At 43.4% G+C, this 19,821-nt stretch overlaps 1 protein-coding gene across 4 annotated transcripts in view; it reads left to right on the top strand.

Moving 5' to 3' along the window:
* The first annotated feature begins 291 nt into the window (after positions 1-291).
* The window catches only part of PPP1R12B (protein phosphatase 1 regulatory subunit 12B), a 124,139-nt gene continuing 104,609 nt past the window's right edge, over positions 292-19,821 (top strand). Inside the window, exon 1 of one of the 4 annotated variants that reach the window (XM_042800017.1) lies at positions 292-759. In XM_042800017.1, the coding sequence (XP_042655951.1) occupies positions 472-759 (288 nt within the window). In that variant the 5' untranslated portion in view covers positions 292-471. The remainder of the gene's footprint in view (positions 760-19,821) is intronic. The other 3 variants (XM_042800019.1, XM_042800018.1, XM_042800020.1) reach the window with 3 other exon arrangements.

Raw genomic sequence — 19,821 nt, 5'->3', positions numbered from 1 at the left:
CTGCCCCACCGGCGACTGCGTGGGCAGGAGGGGCCGGCAAGACCCGCCAGCTCCGGCCTGCTCTCCCTGACAGACGGGGCTCTTCCCTGACAGCCATTTCGTCCCCACACAGGCACCGCGGGCCACCCCCGGGCAGGGCGCTGCCATGGCGGCCGGGCGGGAAGGCGGGGGGGGGGGGGGGAGGGAAGGGGCGGTGGCTCCGCGCGCGGGGGCCGCTGGGAGCTGTAGTCCGGGTCGCGCCCAGGTGCGGCGGCCGCGGGGGCCGCCGGGAGCTGTGTCCGCCCGGCGGGCAGGTGCGGCACAGCCCGCGGGAACTACATGTCCCGGGATGCCGCGGGGCGCGGGCGGCGCGGGCGCGGCGGCGGCGGCGGCGGCGGCGGCGGGGGCGTAGCGAAGATGGCGGCGGGGGCGCTGCGCCCCGCTCCCGGCTGAGGCGCGGCGCGCTCCTTGCGCCTCAGTGCGGCGGCGGCGATGTCGGAGCCGGAGCACCTGGGCGGGAAGCGGGCCGAGTCGGCGCGGCTGCGGCGGGCCGAGCAGCTGCGGCGCTGGAAGGGCTCTCTGACGGAGCAGGAGCCGGTGGCGGCGGGGGGCGGCCGCGGCCGGCACGGCGGCGCCGGGGGGTCCCGCGTTCGGTTCGAGGAAGGCGCCGTCTTCCTGGCCGCCTGCTCCAGCGGGGACACGGAGGAGGTGAAGCGCCTGCTGGGCCGCGGCGCCCGCATCAACACCACCAACGTGGACGGGCTGACAGCCCTGCACCAGGTACCGGGAGCCTGGGCTGGGGGGCGGCGGGGAGCTGGGCCCGGGGGGGGGGGGGCGGCCCGGCGCTGCCTTCGCTTCGCCTGCCGCCGGGCGAGGCTTCCCCGCGCCCCCACAGAGGCACCCTCAGCTCGGGGGGGACACGGACACGGACACGGGCCGTGGCTCGCTCTGCCCTCGCCTCCTCAGCCCCGGAGCGGGGGGGGGGACACACACACGAGGATTTCGGACGCTTCCCCTGCTGCTGGCTGAGAGGGAGGGCAGAGCGGTACCTGCAGCACCGGGAGTGGGTTGTTTATAAACAAAGCGATGACAGAAAGCTTTGATCTGAGCCTCGTCCTGCATATTTAGCGTGTGTCTGAAGCAGAGACCTACTTCGGAGGGAAGCGTGGTAGCAGATTCCAGTCGAGCAGCTTGATGTACCGAGTTCTCACAGGGATATTAAGTAGCTTAATTAGCAAAATAAAGCGTTGGGTTGGCAGAGCTTCGAGCCTGGCTAGGTGGCCAATTTACTAGTTTTTGGAAAACTTCTGACTTTGTGCTTTGGGGTCTGCTGAAATAGCAGCAGTTCTAGGAAAAATTCCCGTAGGGGTGTGTGGTTTTTGCAAGGTCAGAATTGTCTCATCAGTTTCTGTGTTTGTGTTATATTGGAGCTGCCTTGAAACTCCCCAGACTGCTTTTTGGCAGCCTTTGCAGAGACCAGAGAGTGCCCGCATCTCAGATAAGCGATGTAGATTCTATTAATATTCATCCAAACGTGCTAAAGATCATACAAAAGTGGTCGCAGAAGTTAGCTGCAGAGTAGTAAAGCCTTGCCTGCCTGGAAACATGTGCTGTGTTTCATCTGTAGCTTTTGCTGTCGTTGTGTAAATGAACAGGAATGTAAGGGAGCATGTGAAATTGCTACCCTTCAATATTGGGAAACCTGTTGCTATCTAAGACTGATTGAGAATTTAGCAGGGCATGTGAAAGTGTCCCAGATTGTTGCATCTGGTCAGTGAAATGAATCTGATTTGAATACGGGCCAGCCTCAGGAAGAAAATTTTCTTAGCTCAAGATCTTGTAGATTGAGCATGTAGTGTAGCGACGGGACTGGGAAAAGAAGCACAGTCCAGGAATAACATCTGGAAATAATGTGTTTGTAAAGAATAATGCTTTAATAGCACAAATAGCAGGACAGTAATTGAGTTGATTAGGCTTTCTTCTTTACTGTGCTGGTATTATTGAACTGTAGCATTTGGGACGCTTAAAAGCTCGGTTCACAAGCTTGCTTGTTCATGGCTGTCAGTGAACAAGGGGCAGTGATACTTACTCATTTTGCTCTGGAGTTCCAAAAATAAGAAGCAAAGAGGATGGGCTCTTATGGACCATCAGGTTGAATAAGAATTCAGTTGGCAGAGCAGTGAACTTTATAATGGCTCAGCTTTTTTTTTTTTTTTTTTTTTGCATAGGAATAGCAAATAAGTTACGCTGCTTAAATAATCTCCAATACAGCATGTATACGTTTATTATCAGATAAATAAGTAATTGTATGGACACTAGTACAAGCCAGTTACTAAAAAGCTGGTTATTGAAAGCATTTGACAAGCAAGAAGGCTGAATCTAAGGTGGATAGAAGTATGGTAGAATTGGGATGACTTCATGAGGGCTTTCCACCCAGCATTGATATGATCTCTTCAGAAGTATTCAGAGATCTTGCTGATGTACATAATGTGATGCTTGGCCAAAAGCATAACGTGAAATGCATTAGACTCATCAAACAATGGGCGACTATCTCTGCAAAGTCAAACTTCTTGAATATATGACAAGCCATATATTGACAAGAAGGCTGCAAATATAATTCTGTATATGTAAAGAATTGTGTCTCAGGAGCTAACTATTGGGTAACGTATTAAACAGTAGCACGTACGACTTGATACTTGGAAGAGCTTTTAGATGAGTGAGTAGTCAAGCAGATGCTAGCTATACAAGCAAGTCTCTTACATGAAGTGTTTCTTCAGAAACTTTACAGGAAGGGAGGTTGACCTTACTTTGAATTTAATGAAACCTTTGTTCCAGCGTCCCATTAATTTATTAACATGTTCTCATCTGCATATCTCGGACAACACTGAGGAGTGGTGACATGTTCTTGCACACCCAAGTGGAACAAACAGTGATTTGTCAGAGGTTTTGTTGTACATGTGTATCTTTACATCTAAAAATCTGTATCAGATGAAAATGTTTATTATCATGGTTGAAGAGGTTGTTCTGAGTTCCTTATCATTGAACATGTACAAAATATATTTGTTTTCATATTATTTGGGGAATGATGCTGACTATGGTAAAGTGTCAGCTGAGGTCCAGTTAGGTTGAGGAGTGCTGGTTGACAAATGAAATGAATGTAGTACATGTAAGGATTTTTAAAATAATTTATTTTAGATAAGAAATTCTTATCTTCTTAAATTCTTAAGGTAGAAACATAACATTATAATGTATAGGGCAGATGGTAGTCACTGTGTACTCTCATTTAATACTTGTAAAACTCAACAGCCATGCAGTGAGGAAGGAAATCATACACACTGAAAAGAGCTTGCTTTGCTGAAGGAAAGATTTTTTTTTTTCTTTGGCTAAATAACTTAAGTGAGACTTGCTCTGTACAAGAAAATGTCTTTTTAGTTAATGGAAGGCTTAACAAAGTCATTTGACTTAATTTGTCAGAGTTGGCATCTGCTTCTAAAAACCTAGGACCAATCTTACAAATTGGGTTAGTTTGTTTGAAGTACAAAGTGGCCCCAAATGTTGTGTGGCATTCAACAAAGGTAAAATTATACTTTCTTTAGTATCTGGGCCACTATGACTAAGAACCATTGTGTACTTGCTGGGTGAGAAGCTGTCTTTGCTATTTATAGCTATGAAGCTGTATTTTGAAAATAACCTTTTAAATGACAAGTGGTGTTTCTGAGCCTCCAGCTTGTGTCGTCCTCCTCTTTGGAGGCATCAGGTGCAGCATAAAGCTACACCCCAGGCCGGTGTCTGTTACCTGTATTGTGGTTTCGGTTATATGTGTATCTTTACCTCAGTGCCTGCAAAATGTTTCTGGATGAACATCAATCCTGTATTTTCAGTGATTAAATTCATTGAATATAGTGTATTTTTGGCAATGGTGTTGTGTTTAATGCAGAACGGAAAGGGAGATATTAGCTAAATGCGCGTGAACACTTAAAAATCATCAGGAGGACCACTACCAGTAGGTGAAACAAACTGTTGGTCGCAGCTGAACTTCTTTTGTGTTTGCAGATGGTGGGAAGTGGGCATGAAATGCTCCCTCTTCCTCCTGAGTGACAGATGGAACTGAAGAGTGAACTTTTACGAAAATTGATTCTTAAGAGAAGAAAGTTCTGATGCTTCTAGTTGGGAAGGCATTTCCAAGTGTAATAGGCAATGCTTGTTTGTCTTTAAGGACTGGTTCACAAACATGACAACTGAAAAGATTGTTTATCCTCTGTCTTCCCTTTGATGATTTACCTGCTGTTTCCCTTTTGCCTATTCTGTGGAGAAGTGAGTTGCTCATGAAATAACTCCCCAGTTCCTGTCATTTACAATACTTTTAAAGTAGCTTGGCACTTGCTTTTGGCTTATTTTCAGGTGCTGAGCACCTGTGGTAATTCAGAACCTGCTTAATGAAAGTCAGATACTTTGCACAGTGGAGGCTGTAACCTCTCTGGCAGTTCCAGTTTAAGTTATTCCTGCCTCTGAGCCAGAGCTGTAAAACTGCAGGCACGTCTAAGTTCCTCTTCAGAGCTTTATAAAGCAGCATCCATGTCAAACTAAGGCTGTTCAATTTTTGGTTGCTGCTCAGCAAATTTGGCCCTTTACTCAATTCCAAGCATTGTGTGCAGTCCTAGCAAAGCAGAAGGCAGCAGTTTTTTGAAAATCCAAAAAACACAGCTAGGGCTATTGCGTTACAGACCACCCTCCCTAACCACAGCACTCTGGAGGCTGTTGGAAGAATCATCGAGGTGCTAACACCAGAACAAAATCTGTGAGACTGAGGGGAAGGAAGAGAGGACTCCTGTGTGGACTGGTGTATTTTCTAGCTAGGACATCAATGCTAGAGAGCATGGAGCAAAACTGCAGTAGTGGCTGAAGCAGCCTGGGTTTGTTTTACAGAACGACTGGGACAGATCTGACAGTCATTACCCACACAGAGTGCTGATACGGCAACAGCTTCTAGGAGAAGCTTCTTAACCACCAAAAGGTAAAAGCTAGCTTGTGCCTTGAGATGTGAGGATACAACAACATACAGTGGCATGAAAAGTCTGGAATTAAGTATGCAGGTAGTATATGCACATATGTTTGGGACATCACAGCTGTACTTTAAGGTAGTTTGGTTCCTGATCTTTTAATCAGTGATGACAGTGTCATACATCAGGATGTGTTTGTTTTTTTTTTTTTTAAAGATTGGGTATCTGCATTGCCTAAAAATACATTAATCCTAGGAAGAGAGGGTTATCTAGGGAGAGTCATACCTTTTTCACCACACTGCAAAGTTTCTTTCCAAAGGTATGCTTCTGCCAATGAAAGCAGAAGTTGTACTGTATTTAATGCTGCTCATCAAACTGAAATATGACACTGTCAAAAATAGGGTTTATCACTAGGGTAAGTGAAATATTTTGGGGGGATTTCACTTATACGTGGGAATACAATAGTATGTGCTCTGAATAAAGTGAGAAATCTTGGAAGCTACCAAAAATCAGAAGTGCTCTTTTACCAATCTATTGCTTTTATTTTCTTGGCATGATGTTTCGTCCCTGTGGGTTAGTTCAATTGTCTGTCCCCTGCATCTCTATTACAAAACAATCTCCTAAGCGGGCAGAATTAACTGTAGACTAAACAAACTAACCTTGAACTGAAACGAGTTAGAGCCTCGGAGAATTGCTGCTCCTTGCAGCAGTTGGAGGAAGTGTTCCTTTATTCTGGTTAGGGGCAGTTTCTCCACTGGTTCGTTGGGCTTCTGGAAACCAAAGGCAACCACAGCATTCACTCAGCTACTGGATGCTGGGAGGAAACCTACTGTGTTTTAGTAAGTAGATGGATATTTGTGATGGGAAATGTGCATCTTCATCGTTTCCTTCCTCAGCCTCTGTTTATCCTATCTGGTGATTAGATGAGTCAAGCTCTGTTGCTCCCCCATAAACAGTGAGCAAGTGAACTGGTAGGATTTTCAGCTACAACTTCCTTTATGGCAGCAGCTAGAAGTGATGACCCTGGTCCCTTAGTGCTGTCTGGAAAAATTCTCATCTCTACAGCAGTGCTGCTGTGCAGTCCAGAACTCTGGCCCCATGTGGAAATCTCCTTTGGGAAGCAAACGTATTTTAGGGAAACTTATACTTAATATATGCTGAAAGCTCTCTGAGTTTTGCAAATAAAATTCATGGGACTGCATTAGGGATGGAGGCAAGTCTTTAATGCTGCATACTTGTCTGCATCAACATTGTTTGATAAGATTGAAAGCAAGCTCAGCAAAAGATGCAGGAATGAGCAATGAATGCAGTGCCTGGAACGATCGCTGTTCCAGAGCAGTGTCTTGCAGCTCCTGTTGGCATGGCTGAAACTTGCTGAAGCATTAAAGGCAACGTTTGTGTGCAGAACTCTCTCAGCTGTAACCTAGATGAAACTACCATCGTTCTGGTATTATTTTTGCACTTTATAATGCCTCTTGCTTATTTTAATGGTCTGTGTTAGGGACTGGGAGCTTTTACTATTATAAACAGGTTTAGAGACTTAGAATTCAGATTAGGTACTGTGGGGTTTGTGAGACATCTTAAGTGCTATGTGTTGTAATATACTGAGATAATAACTGACTAATATTAAAATATAAGACTTTTGAATTGGTATGCTAGCTCTCAGTTGAGGATTATTATATACCGTAAGTCAAAAAGGCCTGTCAGACTGTGCATATTCGAGCAATCTTTTTAAGAAGGTTGGGAGAGGGGAATATTATGTAAGTGGTTGTAGAAATTGAGATTTTTTTTTTTTTTTTTTCTTTCTAACTTTTGAATACAAATGAGGGCAGGGGGAGCATTAAAATACTCTGAAATGTCTGCTCTGAGTTCTAAAAAATTGTATTTATGCACAGAGCTGGGATAGAAAAAATTAACAAAAGAGAAACCCAGACCCTTTCAGGGGAATAGCAGCCCCCACCTTCCAGTTGCAAGCTCTCCAAATGAGTGAACTGTTTGACCTAGTGATAATGGTATGGCCCCAGCATGGTGAAGGTGCCCAGTATAAATCCTGGGATCTGAGTCTGCAGTTTATTTTCAGCTGTCCTTCTGAAGGGAGGTGCAACAGCTGTCCCTGCAATCTCCTTTATTGGGCTGCAGCAAACTGATCTGCACAGGGATGAAAGGTGCAGCTCGCAGGAGGAGGTGTTTGGTATGCCTTAGCAGGAAAGTTTCCGTTTATAAGAATTTTGAGGGAACGCTTTGGTGAGGCTTTAGGTGCTTATTTTTACGGGGCTCACTCCAACATGAATGGATTTAAGAACAACTTCATGGTGAGTGTAGTCCATACAGGGCTGTGCAGAGAAACCTCTCAAGCTACTGTCAGATTCTTGAAAACGGAGGGTGATGTGATCTGCCTGCGCTGTTGGAGCTCTTCAAAGCATGACTCTGCGAGGGAGCTCCAACCTGCACAGCTTTTAGGTGCCAAATTTTATTTCCTCACTTCGCTCTAGACATGCATCTCTTACTATGGTGGAACGGGACCATTCTTAAATACTTAAACCATGATTTTCAGTGGAAATTTGCTTTTCTAGATTCCCAGGCTAGTGAGAATGATATCCCACGCTGCTGACAGCCGAATCCCGAGAGCCAGGCCTCTCTTTCCTCATCAAGCTGTTGACAATCGTGAACATCCAAATTCTTGATTGAGACACCTATGCAGTTTCTCATGACAGCGCTCATTTGTAATAATTACAATGTACAGTACTTACAAATGGTGAATATTTTATGAAATAAATCTGTGTGCACTGTTGTTAAGTATTTTCATGTTAAATTTTTGAAAGATCAGTCTCCAGCTTTAAGCTCTCAGCTGAAATATAGTCTTTGCTCATCTGAAAATAACTGGAAATTCACTCTTGAAGAGTAAATGGTGTGGATTTTTTTTAATGCTGTTTTTTCTTAGTAGCTTGTTTCCTGTAGCTAAAAAACCAGAAGAGTCTTAACTTGTAAGTCTCACTAGAAATGTTTCCATAATACAATAAGTTGACCTTGCAGAGGGACACAAGCAGTTTCAGCATTGCTTTTCCAGCATTCAGCCTTGCTCATAAATCTTTGTGAAATGTACAGAATGCAGAATGACCACCTGCCATTAGCCTTTTATGTGTCACTGCCTTTTCGGGGTAAAACTAAACCTGGCTCCTCTCTGATACTCTGAGCCGGAGCATTGATTTGCCACAGTGATTGCTCACCATCCATTTCTGGAATCTGTCTGAAGCCACCTCCTATTTATAATTTGTCATTCCTCACTGTCTTAGACACTTAATGAGGTTTTGTTACAAAGCTTTATGCTTTTTTACATCTGAAATCATGCGATAGCAACAACTCATAGTATTAGGCCTTGCCTAAACACAACTGATGGTTTAGCAAGAGGTGACTCTAATAGTGATTTAGCGAACTGATGAAACTTTGTGTGTGGGCTCTGCTGGCCTAACCTGGCTTACATCAGTTTAGTTTGGACCTGTAAATGTAATACCATAACCCAAATGGATGTAAGCCAGCTTGAAGCTGGTAGAGCCTGCACATAGAGCTGCACTGAATTAACCATATTGGGTTTTGTGCGTGAATTGATGCATCCTGAAGTACTGCTGCAATGGTTTCATTCTGAAGTTAAGTATGAAGCAGAGTTTCTCTTCCTCTTCCAGGATTTGAATTTATATGAATTGTCAGCCTTACCCAAACCAACTGTTAATTATGGATTGGTCTTGAGTGACAACTTGATACTTTGTGTGAGGCATATTAATAGGAATTTCTCCCTTGGAAGATTGCTGGGGCAGGTGAACTTGCTTTAATTGTTTTGGTGTAGCCAGGACACTACTCTGAGTTACATCGTCAACAGAGACCCTGCCTCGGCCAACAGAAATCATCAGAATATTTACCTTAAATACTGTTGTGGTTTTGGAGGATGAAACATCCTAAATTTTTATCTAACAAGCCACTTTTCTACCCCATTTGCTCTCTGGTTTCTGTAAGCGAGACGACGTGCTCTCCGGTGCAGACAGATTTGGTGTTTTTGTGGATAACAACCACATCTGAGCTAACTGGTTGTATTAGCACAGCCTGTATCTGTCCAGGAAGAGGTGCATATCCTGAGCCTGGGCAGGAGTTTAACTGCACCTGTGACAGTCATACAAACACTACAGACTTGCCAAATGTCCGATTTTTTTTTTTTTTTTTTTTTTTTTTTAAAGTGATGTGATCATGGCAGAAAAAGTTCCTGTGCTAGCAAACCACATGCCCTTGCTTGAGTCTTTTAATGAACATCACAAGTGATGTTCATACTGTTGGTATGATCTACACGTTGCATTAATGTAACCATTTCAGTTACCAAAAATGATTACAGTGGCAAAGATGCTTTCCAAGCAGCTTGATGGTACCTGCAAAATGCTACGTTCTAGCCTATTACCACAACATTTTCCTTTTTTGGATGCAAGAGGTGGTTTTTAAGCAGTCTACAGCAAGTATTCCAAGCAGAATTATGAAGAATACTGAGCTGAAATAGCTCTCTCTAGAGAAGGTTAGAAAGTGCTGTTGACTTGTTTCCAGAGGAGGTAGCATCTAGGTTAAACCTTGAAAGCTGGTTTCATCACTTGATGCTGGCTTTAAATTCTTGTCTTGCTTTGTGCTTCTTCACTCTGTTCTTAGGGAGCTGACTGAACCGTGCTGTACTCCAGCCAGCTCAACTTACTGCATGCTGATATTCCCATCAGTCTTGTTAGCTTTTAGGGGAATCTGTGTACCATGCACAAGCTTTGAAAGGTAGGAGTTGTGTTCAAAATTACTGTTTCAAAGACTTGTGAGAAGCATAAAGTCAATGTTGTGTGTCAGAGCCTCTTCCAGACAGTTATATTGATAGTCCATAAAAGCAGTTATCTTGACTGCCTGTCATCTGTCTGCTCTGCCTCCTTGAGAATTTGGCAGGTCTTTTTCTGTAGAGTTTCTTTACAGCCAGTTACCCCAGTCTGTGTTGTTGCAAGGAGTTACTCTGTCCCAGGGGCAGGACTTTCCCTTTGCCTTGGCTGACCTTCGCAAGATCTCTGTCAGGCCACTTGTCCAGCCTGTGTCGCTCCCGCTGAGAAGGATCTCCCGCCTCAGCCAGGCCAACCGTTTTGATATCATCTGCAAACTTGTTGAGAGTGCCCTCTGTCCCATAACTGGTGGTAATCAGTTTGCTAATAAAGACATTGAATTGTACTGGTCCCTGTATCAACCTTGAGGGATGCCACTGGTAATCAGCTGTCAGCTGGACTTTGTATGGCTGATCACCTTTTGAGCCTGATATTCTAGACAATTTTCCATCGCCTTATCTGTTTCTGTAGTCCAGCTCTTGCCAATCTGCCCGTTAAGAATACGATCAGAGACGCTGTCAAAGGTATACCACACTTGTTCTTCCATCATCCACCCAGCCAGCTTGTCATTATGGAGGGCAATCAAGTTAGGCATGATTTACCACTGGTGAATCCATGCTGGCTGTTCCTGGTCACCACCAGCTCTGACAGATGGCTGGAAATAGCTTTCAGGAAGACTTACTACATAGCCTTCCCAGAGATTAAGGTGGGACTGACAGGCCTGTAGTTCCCTGGATGCTTCTTACGTGATGGGTGGTGCTTGCATGTTCTCAGGATCCTCCCTTTGTCACCATGACCTTTGAAAGATGGCAGTGATTTTGCAGTGACATCAACCGGCTCTGTCCTCAGCAGTGTCTGCATCCTGCCTGGTCCCTAAAGTGACCCGTGGCCATTCCTTCCCCTTTACTCCCTGGTTTGGGGCTCTGGTGCTGCACAGTGTAGCTAGCAGGACTAGTCTGCTTTTCCTGGGAACCATCCTTAGGCCATTCTTTGTCACACGTGTGCCTGCCTTGTTGTACCAGACTCCTCAACTGCAGCGCTTCTGTAGTTGTGGGCACCACATGAAACTTCAGTTTTATTTGCTTTTGGCTCTTTGTAGCGACTGTCAGACGCTCCTGTGTACAGCAAACTAAACATTTCTTAGGTGTTTTGCTGATTTCCTTATCTCCCTGTTCTTTTTTTTTTAATCGTTTTTTTTCCTTTCTAAAAAATTTAAGTTTTAAGGTGAGGTTCCTGTCAGGAGGGAAATAGGAGGTGTTCTTTCTAGTTGAGTTGTCTCTTAACTGCTTCAGAGTTCAGTCTTGCAGGAACACGGCTAGTAAGCAATTGGTGTCATTTCATACCTGCAATGCCTTCCCTACTTTTTGGTGCAAACTTGTACAATGACTTAACCAATGATTCAAAGCTGCTTATCTGTCAGCACCAGTTCAGGTTTAAGGCATGTCGTGACCTCTTTTCTTCAGGAGTAGACACGCAATAAGAAGTAATGCCAGGTAATACCTGCCAAGGAAGATCATGATTGTGGATTTCTGTTTCTTACTACTACTTTGGTAAATGCTTCTTGACCACCTTGCAGTGCAGACATCAGTGGCTCTTAAGGCTAGGGAAATTCTCTTATCTTTCTTGGCTGCCTTAATTTTATTAATGGGCTTAGCAATTGTCTTCTAGTTGCTGAAGAATGCTTCTTGCACAGGATGGCTGACACTGTGAGAAATGCTATAAAACAAGCTGAACTGTCATTTTTGGCTTGAGTCCACTTTGGTGGAGCCCTTTTCACTTTCAGTCCAGCTACCAGTTTAACCACTGCTGCACCTCAAATATTAACTGTCACTCACTGCCATCTGAGTATGGGAAGGGGGTGCAGGAGGCACCTGGATACGGGTTGGGCTCTGTGGAGGGGGGTGAGTAGCTGTAGTAAGCAGCCAGTGAGTGATAGCTGCTCGGTCACTGTGGATCAACTACGAGTGAGGAGCCATAAACCAGCAGGGCTTAGCTTGTGTCCGTGCAAAAAGCATGGCTTAGGGTCCAGCTTTGCTTAACCTTAGCACCCACACAAATTTGTGAAGAGTCAGACAGGGCTTTTTGGCCCTGTATGCCCAGCAGACGGATGCTGTTCTGGGGAGCTGGGTTTAAGAAGTAGCTTCGAGTGCCAAACCTGTGTGCAGGCAAAGCACTGCTGCCAGCAGGTGAGGAAACCTGGCTGGTAGGTAGGACTAAGCTCCTGTGATTTATAGACCAGCCTTTCTGCAAGCAGGGCAGTGAGGGGAGGGCGAGTTTTGGCAGCTTAAGTCCCTCTCTTGGACCAAGCTGAATAGCCTCAGGCTAGGAGGAGAAGGAACCCGTGAGGCAAATAGCACTTTTCAACAACTTCTTGCTCTGTATTCCTTTCAGTAGTCCTGGATGGGATCTGACTCCTGTCTGTTTGCTGTTCCTGAGCAGTTCCACCATGTGCTGGCTGCTCCTGCATGCCCCAGGTGAGTGTGCTGCTCCAGGGTGGCCCGGACACTTTCTGGACCAAAGTGCTGCTCCAAGGGTTTGGACTGCCCTGGAGCTATTGAGCTTGTCCCAATGTCACTTACTGACTCACTGCCATTTGTTTCCCTGACCCTCTGTCACTCAGGTTCTCTCAGTCTAATTAATTTTGGGGGAAAACTGAAAGGCAATGAGTCCCCTGCTCCTCAGGAGCTGTAGTTTTTCATCCAAGTGCCATCCCCAGTGTGAGGTGAGCTGCATCTTGGATACTGGGTGTGTTAGAACTCTGTGCAAAGGCTCAATACATGAGCCTTCCAACTTTCAGGTAGGATTATCCACACCTCTTCTCCAAGAGTTTTCATCCCTTCCCCATTCACACATGTGTTTCTCAGTCTCATACACATGAAACTGGAAGGTGGAATATACTTAGAGAGGTGGGTGCATGAGAGTGAGTGTATTTGCTGCAGACAAATAGAACTTATACAAACTTCTGCATATTGTATCTATGGAACAGAGGGACTTTCAATAAAGAAAATTGAAAAGTGATGATTTGGTGGAATTTAAATCCTAATTATTTCAAAATTGAAAGAATGATACATTGTTCCTTGTGAACATATCTTTTATATGGGGGTGGTCTGTGTGCTTTCTCCTCTCAATCATAAATCACTGTAATAGATATATGCTGTATTCAGGAAGCACACAGTACTGTTGTGTTTGTGTTGTGTTTTTTTTTTTTTTTTTTTTTTTCTGAGGAGTATTGGGAGAGTCTGAGTCTTGGATACAGCTCAACTAAATAGTTTCAAATGACAAATCTGTCCCAGTTTTGCCATTGTGTGTTCAACAGTTTTGTATTACTTCTCAGCAATACCGTGTCTGCATGCCTTCGGTCTTTCCTGTACAAAGATCTCTTAAAATTCAGCTTTTGGAGCTTTACCTAGCAGCAGTATTGACAGAAGAGGTTCCAGAGCTGTTCAGACAAATGAAAAGTGCCAGGTCCTTAGCACCAGCTGGTATTTGTTCAGGAGGAACTGGCATATGAAGTCACTAAGCTATTATCTGTTGTGTATTACATATCACTTAAAACAAACTATTAGAGGACCATCCATCCCTGCAGCAAGACCATGTCCTTGCCCAAGGAAGTGACAGTTCTCTATATGGTGCTAGTTTGAAAAAAGGACTCTGAGAAGTACCTGGGAAATGATAAACCCAAAGGAGTTGACAGGCATGTGGAGAGCAGGAATCTGGTTGAGGTGGTACATTTGGGTTTTCAAAACACTTTTGACAAGGTCTCTCTATGGAAGTCCTAAGAAACAGGAGGAAGAGGAGTTTTCCTGTGTATCTCCCCTGGAGTCTGTGCTGCTCTGCACACCCATATGCAACATGCAGAAGGGAATAAAGAATGAGGTAATGGTTTGCTGATGTGCTTCATATTCAGGATAATAAAATGAAAGCTGACAGTGAAAGGTTTCACAATACTGGGTAATTTGCTGATAAAATGGCTGGCAAAATTTGGTCAGTAAGGAGGAAGTAATGGGGAAACAGTGAATTTCAATCCAGCTGTTATAGGCTGGAAACGGTTTTCTTTGGGTTAATATGATAGCATGGAAGTACTACAGTAGGTGAAAAAGTTAATCAAACATTAGGAATTATTAAGAAATTAAAAAATAAAGCAGAAGTCATAAAGCCAGTATAAGTTCATGCTGTGTCCATTTGTAGATTAGTATGTGCTGTCCTCTTTCTACCATCTCAAAAATAAAAAATGTAGTCAATAGAAAGATATGGAAAATAACAGCAAGATGATCAAAGTCGGGGAGTGGTTTCTACACAAGGAAAGATCAAAACTGTCTACAATTCTTTCTGACTGGTAGAAAAGCACAAGCACAGATATGCTAGAGGTATCCAAAATGATATGTAAGATGTGATTTGGATTGTTTGCTTTTTCCCACAAGGAAGAATTAAAGGACACTAAAATTTTAAAACATTTTGTTATCCAGTATAAAATTTGGCTGTGGAACTAATTGCTTTAGGACATAGTTTATGCCAAAAGCTTAGATATGTTCAGAAACTGCTGATGGGTATACATTCTAACTCTGTAAATTAAGCTACAGATTGTCAGGCTCTAGGATGGTGTGACAGGAAGATTCCCTCTGATATAATTAAGGTGGCGTTATTTATTACAGATTAGAGTCAAGAAGAGAAAATAGGGAAGAATTAATAAGACCAAATACCTTCTCAAATGTTAAAGCAATAATTTTAAAATTAAAATCCAGCAATTTTTAGAAGACTAAGTAATATTATGTTGCATAAATGGTGAGCAATTATGCTTTATATTTAATAGGAAGGTTTTTTGAATTTTTGGGTACCTTGCTGCAGTGGCATAAAGATTATATTTCATAGTGTCCTCTAAACTAGAAGGAAGACTATATATATATATAGGATATCACCTTGCTAATCCATGATGTTTTGAGCCTTTTTCTATTCTTGGATTGTAATAGCCTAAACTAATACATCTGATTGAATACAGTGTCTAGGTATTCTTGCAAAGGATGGATTTCATCTTTACTTCACAGTTTGCACTAGTTTTTCTTTTTTTCTTGGATAACTGACAATTAGAATTTGACCTTTGCAGCCCTAAATGGTTTGTCTTTTAAATTGATATCATTTGAGTTATTCTGAACAAGCACTCCCTCACACTGAAAAAGATAAGTGGTAAATTTGTCTGTTTCTTGATGAGAGACTTCAGGACTGTGCCAACCTGTATGCCCGCAGAGCCAAGGTTTAAACTTCAGAGCATATTGCAGGAGTTATTTTTGATCCCTTATTAATAGCTGCTATAGAAGGAGCCCTATGCTTATGGCCAAATATTGTCTTATAGCTATTTCAAGTATTGGCTTGTTTTCAGTCTACGACTCAGTCCACAAAATCCATTATTTTCCATTTAGTTTAGGTGCTGTTAATCTTTAAGAAAATTGTTTAACATTGCAGAAAGTGAACAAGGAACAAAGAATTGATTGTAGTCATTGAGAGGGAATCCATGTGCTGACATTATGCCCAGCTTCCTGCAAATTGTGCTAGTGAATTAAAAATTCAAGCCCTATCCAAAAACTGCTGCATTAGGGGAAAATAAGACATTTTAATGTAATCAGATTCCAGGGTTACCTTCTAAAGTACAGTGTTATGATGATAAAACCCTCAGAATCTTGGAGATTTTGGCATACCTGTTGTTGACAAAGCTACCAGCTTTTTTTTTTTTTTTTTTTTTTTTTTTAATTTATTTGTTGCTGTGGCCTGGTCTCAGTTACTCTAACCACTCACCCCTTCTCCAGTCTGTCTAAGTTGCTTTCCTGATCCTTTGGCTTCTTTGAGCAGTGCTTTGATAGTTCTTCTGTTGTATGATGCTGAAAGCTGCATCTCTTACTCGACCATTTGTTCGGCTTTTTGCCATTTGCTCGTTCACAAGTCTGTCTGAGTAGGCCCGCGCTGTGCTGTCTCAGGGGTGAGGGCAGTCTGGAGTTGTAGTTACACATGTGTGGCTTAGAGAGGTGACAGACGACCTGGTCCAGCCCTCTGCTCTAAGGCATGACCAGGTTTATCAGAGCTTTTTCCAAAAGACAGTTAACTAATCAGTTCCTAAACATCTTCACAATGAGCTCGTCTGTGCCACCCCTGAAGCCTACTCCAGCTGCTGGCAAGCTGAGCAGTTAGGTATCATTTCTCAGTGTTTGGACCAAATCTGCTTCCTTCTAAATGAAATGGAATTCTTTGTTTTCCTCTGGTTGCAATTGCTTTCTCTTTCATAACAGCCTTCCCACTACTGGAAGACTGTTCTCAAACTTTTTTTTTTCTTTTTCCTAGATACAGTAAAGCTAGTTTCAGTTAACCTTTCCAACTAGTTGATGTCTTCTAAACTTGCAGTGAGCCTTGTTGTTCTCCTCTGGGCTTCTTAGGTGTATGTTGCTTTCAAATTGAATGTGTTACTTAAGTGGAGATCTCTCTAGGCCAGGAATAATTTTCTTCAGCAGTTGTCTGTAATGTATTCCAGAATGAGATTTGCTTTCTTCTTCAGCAGCACCCCACTATGTTATTCAGCCAAGCCTTAATCACCCAGTGGGGATGGAGATGAGGGGATGGTAAAGCAAAATTAGAAGTAATGGTATAAATCATTAATGCCATAACAATATATCTAGTAAATGTTGCTTTGAAAGGCTAAGACCCTAAGCAAGCAGCACGCTCCCTGCAGCGAGGGAGCCAGTGTGATGTTTTTGGCCGTAGTGGTTGAGACCTGACAGGAGTGAGTTGCCCTCGCATGAGTGAGACCTGGCACGCAGCGCTGTGGTGGTTGGGCTGCTTTCAGCCCAGCTTGCCTTGAATGGGTATCCAGTCAGTGATCCACTCTGATGCTGTGTCCCTTTTGTCCTTGTTTTGCCTTTAGATGCCTCCCACTTAAGTGTAGGACTTGTCCCTACAACAAAGCAAAATGGGAAGTTTTTTAGGAACACTGAATCTGGGTTCTGTTCCCTGAAGCTCTCCACCTTCTCCGCTTTGGTTTCATCTCGCGTTGGTAAAATGTGATCTCTGTTTCTACATTTTTGTTGAACATGAGGAACAGAGCTGGGCCTTGTTAGTCAGTGCTGATGAGACTTTCAGATGAGTGTTTACACAGGCTCAAGGTTCTGCAGTTTGTGTGAATCCTGTGCTTTCCTACGTAGAGCGAGTCGCTGCTGGTACAGCTGCAGTGAGTCGAGGTTACAGCAGAATGTAGAGCCGATGTAGAGCCAGAGTCCTGTTTTCCCCAAACCTTTTACAACTTGTTCTCTTCTTATCTTTCTGAATTCTTCTTTAGCCATTTTTTTTCCCAAAGTATTGTTTATTTCTGTGGTGCCCTACGAATAGCATAAACCATATTTGCGATGCCACAAAAATCCATTAGAAATGTTTTTGGAAAATGGGGAAAGTTGTTTGGGTTTTGTTTTTTTTTTTTTCCTTTTTTTTTTTTTTTTTTAAGTCAACCTTTTTCTGATTCATGTCTGCCACATCTTTTTTAGTTGTGGAGACTAAAATTTCTTATGATACTGAAAATTTAGTGTACCATTACATAGGAGCCTAGTGATATATTCTGTTCTGTTTTGTTCCATGCCAAGTAATTTCTAGAATTTTCTTTAATTTCTGAGCTTGTAGCTGAGATTTTCCTACAGCTATTTGGTATAATCCTAAGAGTTTTTCCTGAATGGCAGTAATAAGCTCAGAGCCTTTCATTTTGTTATATGACATTAGGTGTATTTTTTGCCTGTGATTCACTCTACAGTTATCTGCATTGGATTTCATCTGCCATTTTATCACCAGTTGCTCAGTATTGTAAGATTCTTCAAGTTTGTCCTTTTCTTTACCACCTGAATAGTTTCGTCAGCAAACTTTATCACCTGCCTAATCATTCCATCCTCCAGATCCTTTATTTAATACATTTGGTGGCACAAACCTCAGGAAAGATTTCTACAGAGATCTCCAGGAAGAAAATCTATCACATATTCTTGTCCCCCCATCATGAAAATATGTTTAATTGTACAAGGATCTTTGCTCATACCCCCGTAATTCAGTGTCTTTAGGAGCTCTGGTGAGGGGTCTGGTGAGAAGCCTTTAGGAAGTCTTTGTGGATTGCATCACCTGGATCTCCCTTGCCTGATGCTTATTTACCCTTTGAAGGACTCCAGTAGCTTTCTGTCATATGACTTCCTTCTGTAAAAGCCTTAGTGTCTCTTTTCCAAAATATCCCAATTTCCCATGCATCGGCTATTGTGTATACTGTCTGCTAATGTAAGCACCAGCAGCTTGGTTCTTTTTAGGTTTGATAAGATCTTTCCCATTCTCCATTCCAGGAGTTTCCTCACTGCCCAATGACTCCTCCTTTCCATCTTCTCAGCCATACATTGAGAGACTTGCCGCTTGTCCGTTTGTCTGATCCTACACCTAGCTGTGACATGATTTCCAAGAGTGATACCCAAGGTACTACTGTCTAATTTTCTAACACAAGCCATTTTGTTTCTAGAGCCTCTCCTGGCTGTGTCTGTCATGCCTCCAGCAGGCAAATTGCCACCCAGTCCATGGTTACCACCACCCATCTGTCTGTATGCCTGATCATGAAATCACTTGCTCACGGCCTAGCTCTTGCTTCAGGCTGGGAACCCAGCTCCCAACCAGGGGTGCATCTATGGTCTTGGGGACATGCAGTCATGTTCCCAACGAGACAGACCCATCTGCAGGATTGTTCTCCCAGCCATCAGCTCAGTGCTTCCTCCTGTGAGCTCTTCCTTCACAGCTGGCACAGAGATGGGGCTGCATTGTGATACCTCTGAAAGCTCTTCTGCATGATGTTCTTCACTGCTCTTCCCTCTTCAGCAGAAATGGGTTGATCCACTCAGAAAGAAGACTGTTTCATGACTGGCAGCTGGGCTTTGTCAACAAACCTTGCCACCTCCTAAATTTCTCCTGTTCACCATCCAGGTTATGGTACTTTGTTTCTGAAAGTTGCCTGCACCCACCTGCAAGGCACACTAATGCTCAGGTGGCACAGTGCAATGAACATAGAGATCACCATCCTCTAGCTGGACATCCACCGGGTTTTGTTTTACTTTAAGGATGAGTAATTGCTGTAGTTCACCTGTAAGTCAGTCTGCCTGGCTGCTGCTTCTGTAAGTGGTAGTTACAGAGATGGAGAACTTGCTCGTCCCTCACCACTCCTCCCTGTGCAGTGTATGTTCATTGCTCTACCCATTTCTGGCTGTGTCCTTTTCTCAGCCTCTGCTAGCCAGGGCTGTGTGACACTTTAAAAGCCCTGACAGAGCACTCAATTGGGAGTTTACACCAGGCTGCCAGTATCTAAACCATGCAGGCCATGTGCATGGCATTGGAGCAAGTAACTGGGTTTACATTACTCTCATGAAAACGTATAAGTTTGTATCAGGTCTGTATTTCTTTGATCACAGAGACCAACGTTCTCGATTAGAGTCAAAACATCATTAATGTCACTGGAGGAGGTTGACACTTTAGTTGTGTCCATCTTTCAAACTAGCAACATATCTGGTGTCACGACTTAACAGGAGTTCAGTGCATGGCACTATCCTTGGTACACTTACAGCGCTCAGTTACTCTGTGAAAGCATCTGTGCAAGGGTCTAGCAGAGGACTATCATTCAAGCAGCACTTGTCCCTCTTCAGTGACCTTATTCTACAGGTCATTTTCTTTAATAGCTCACTTGTTCTTGGTACCATATTTGCCACCACATCTCTTTTTCCATGGGCATCACTAGAACAGAGTCCATGACCTCTCTTTGGACTGCTTGATGACAGCATGAGTGTGACATGCTCAGAAGCCATCAGTGAATGATTTTGTTACTGGAGACCATGCTGAGATTTGCTTTAATTTGTTTCCCACAGGATTAAAAAATAAAATAAAATAAAAATAAATAAATAAATAAAATGAAATAAAGCCAC

This window comes from Tyto alba, unplaced genomic scaffold (assembly GCF_018691265.1).
Source record: "Tyto alba isolate M040663 unplaced genomic scaffold, T.alba_DEE_v4.0 Super-Scaffold_30, whole genome shotgun sequence".
Lineage (NCBI taxonomy): Eukaryota > Metazoa > Chordata > Aves > Strigiformes > Tytonidae > Tyto > Tyto alba.
The sequence above is the reverse complement of the archived record's forward strand: the minus strand, read 5'-3'. Positions and strand labels throughout refer to the sequence as shown.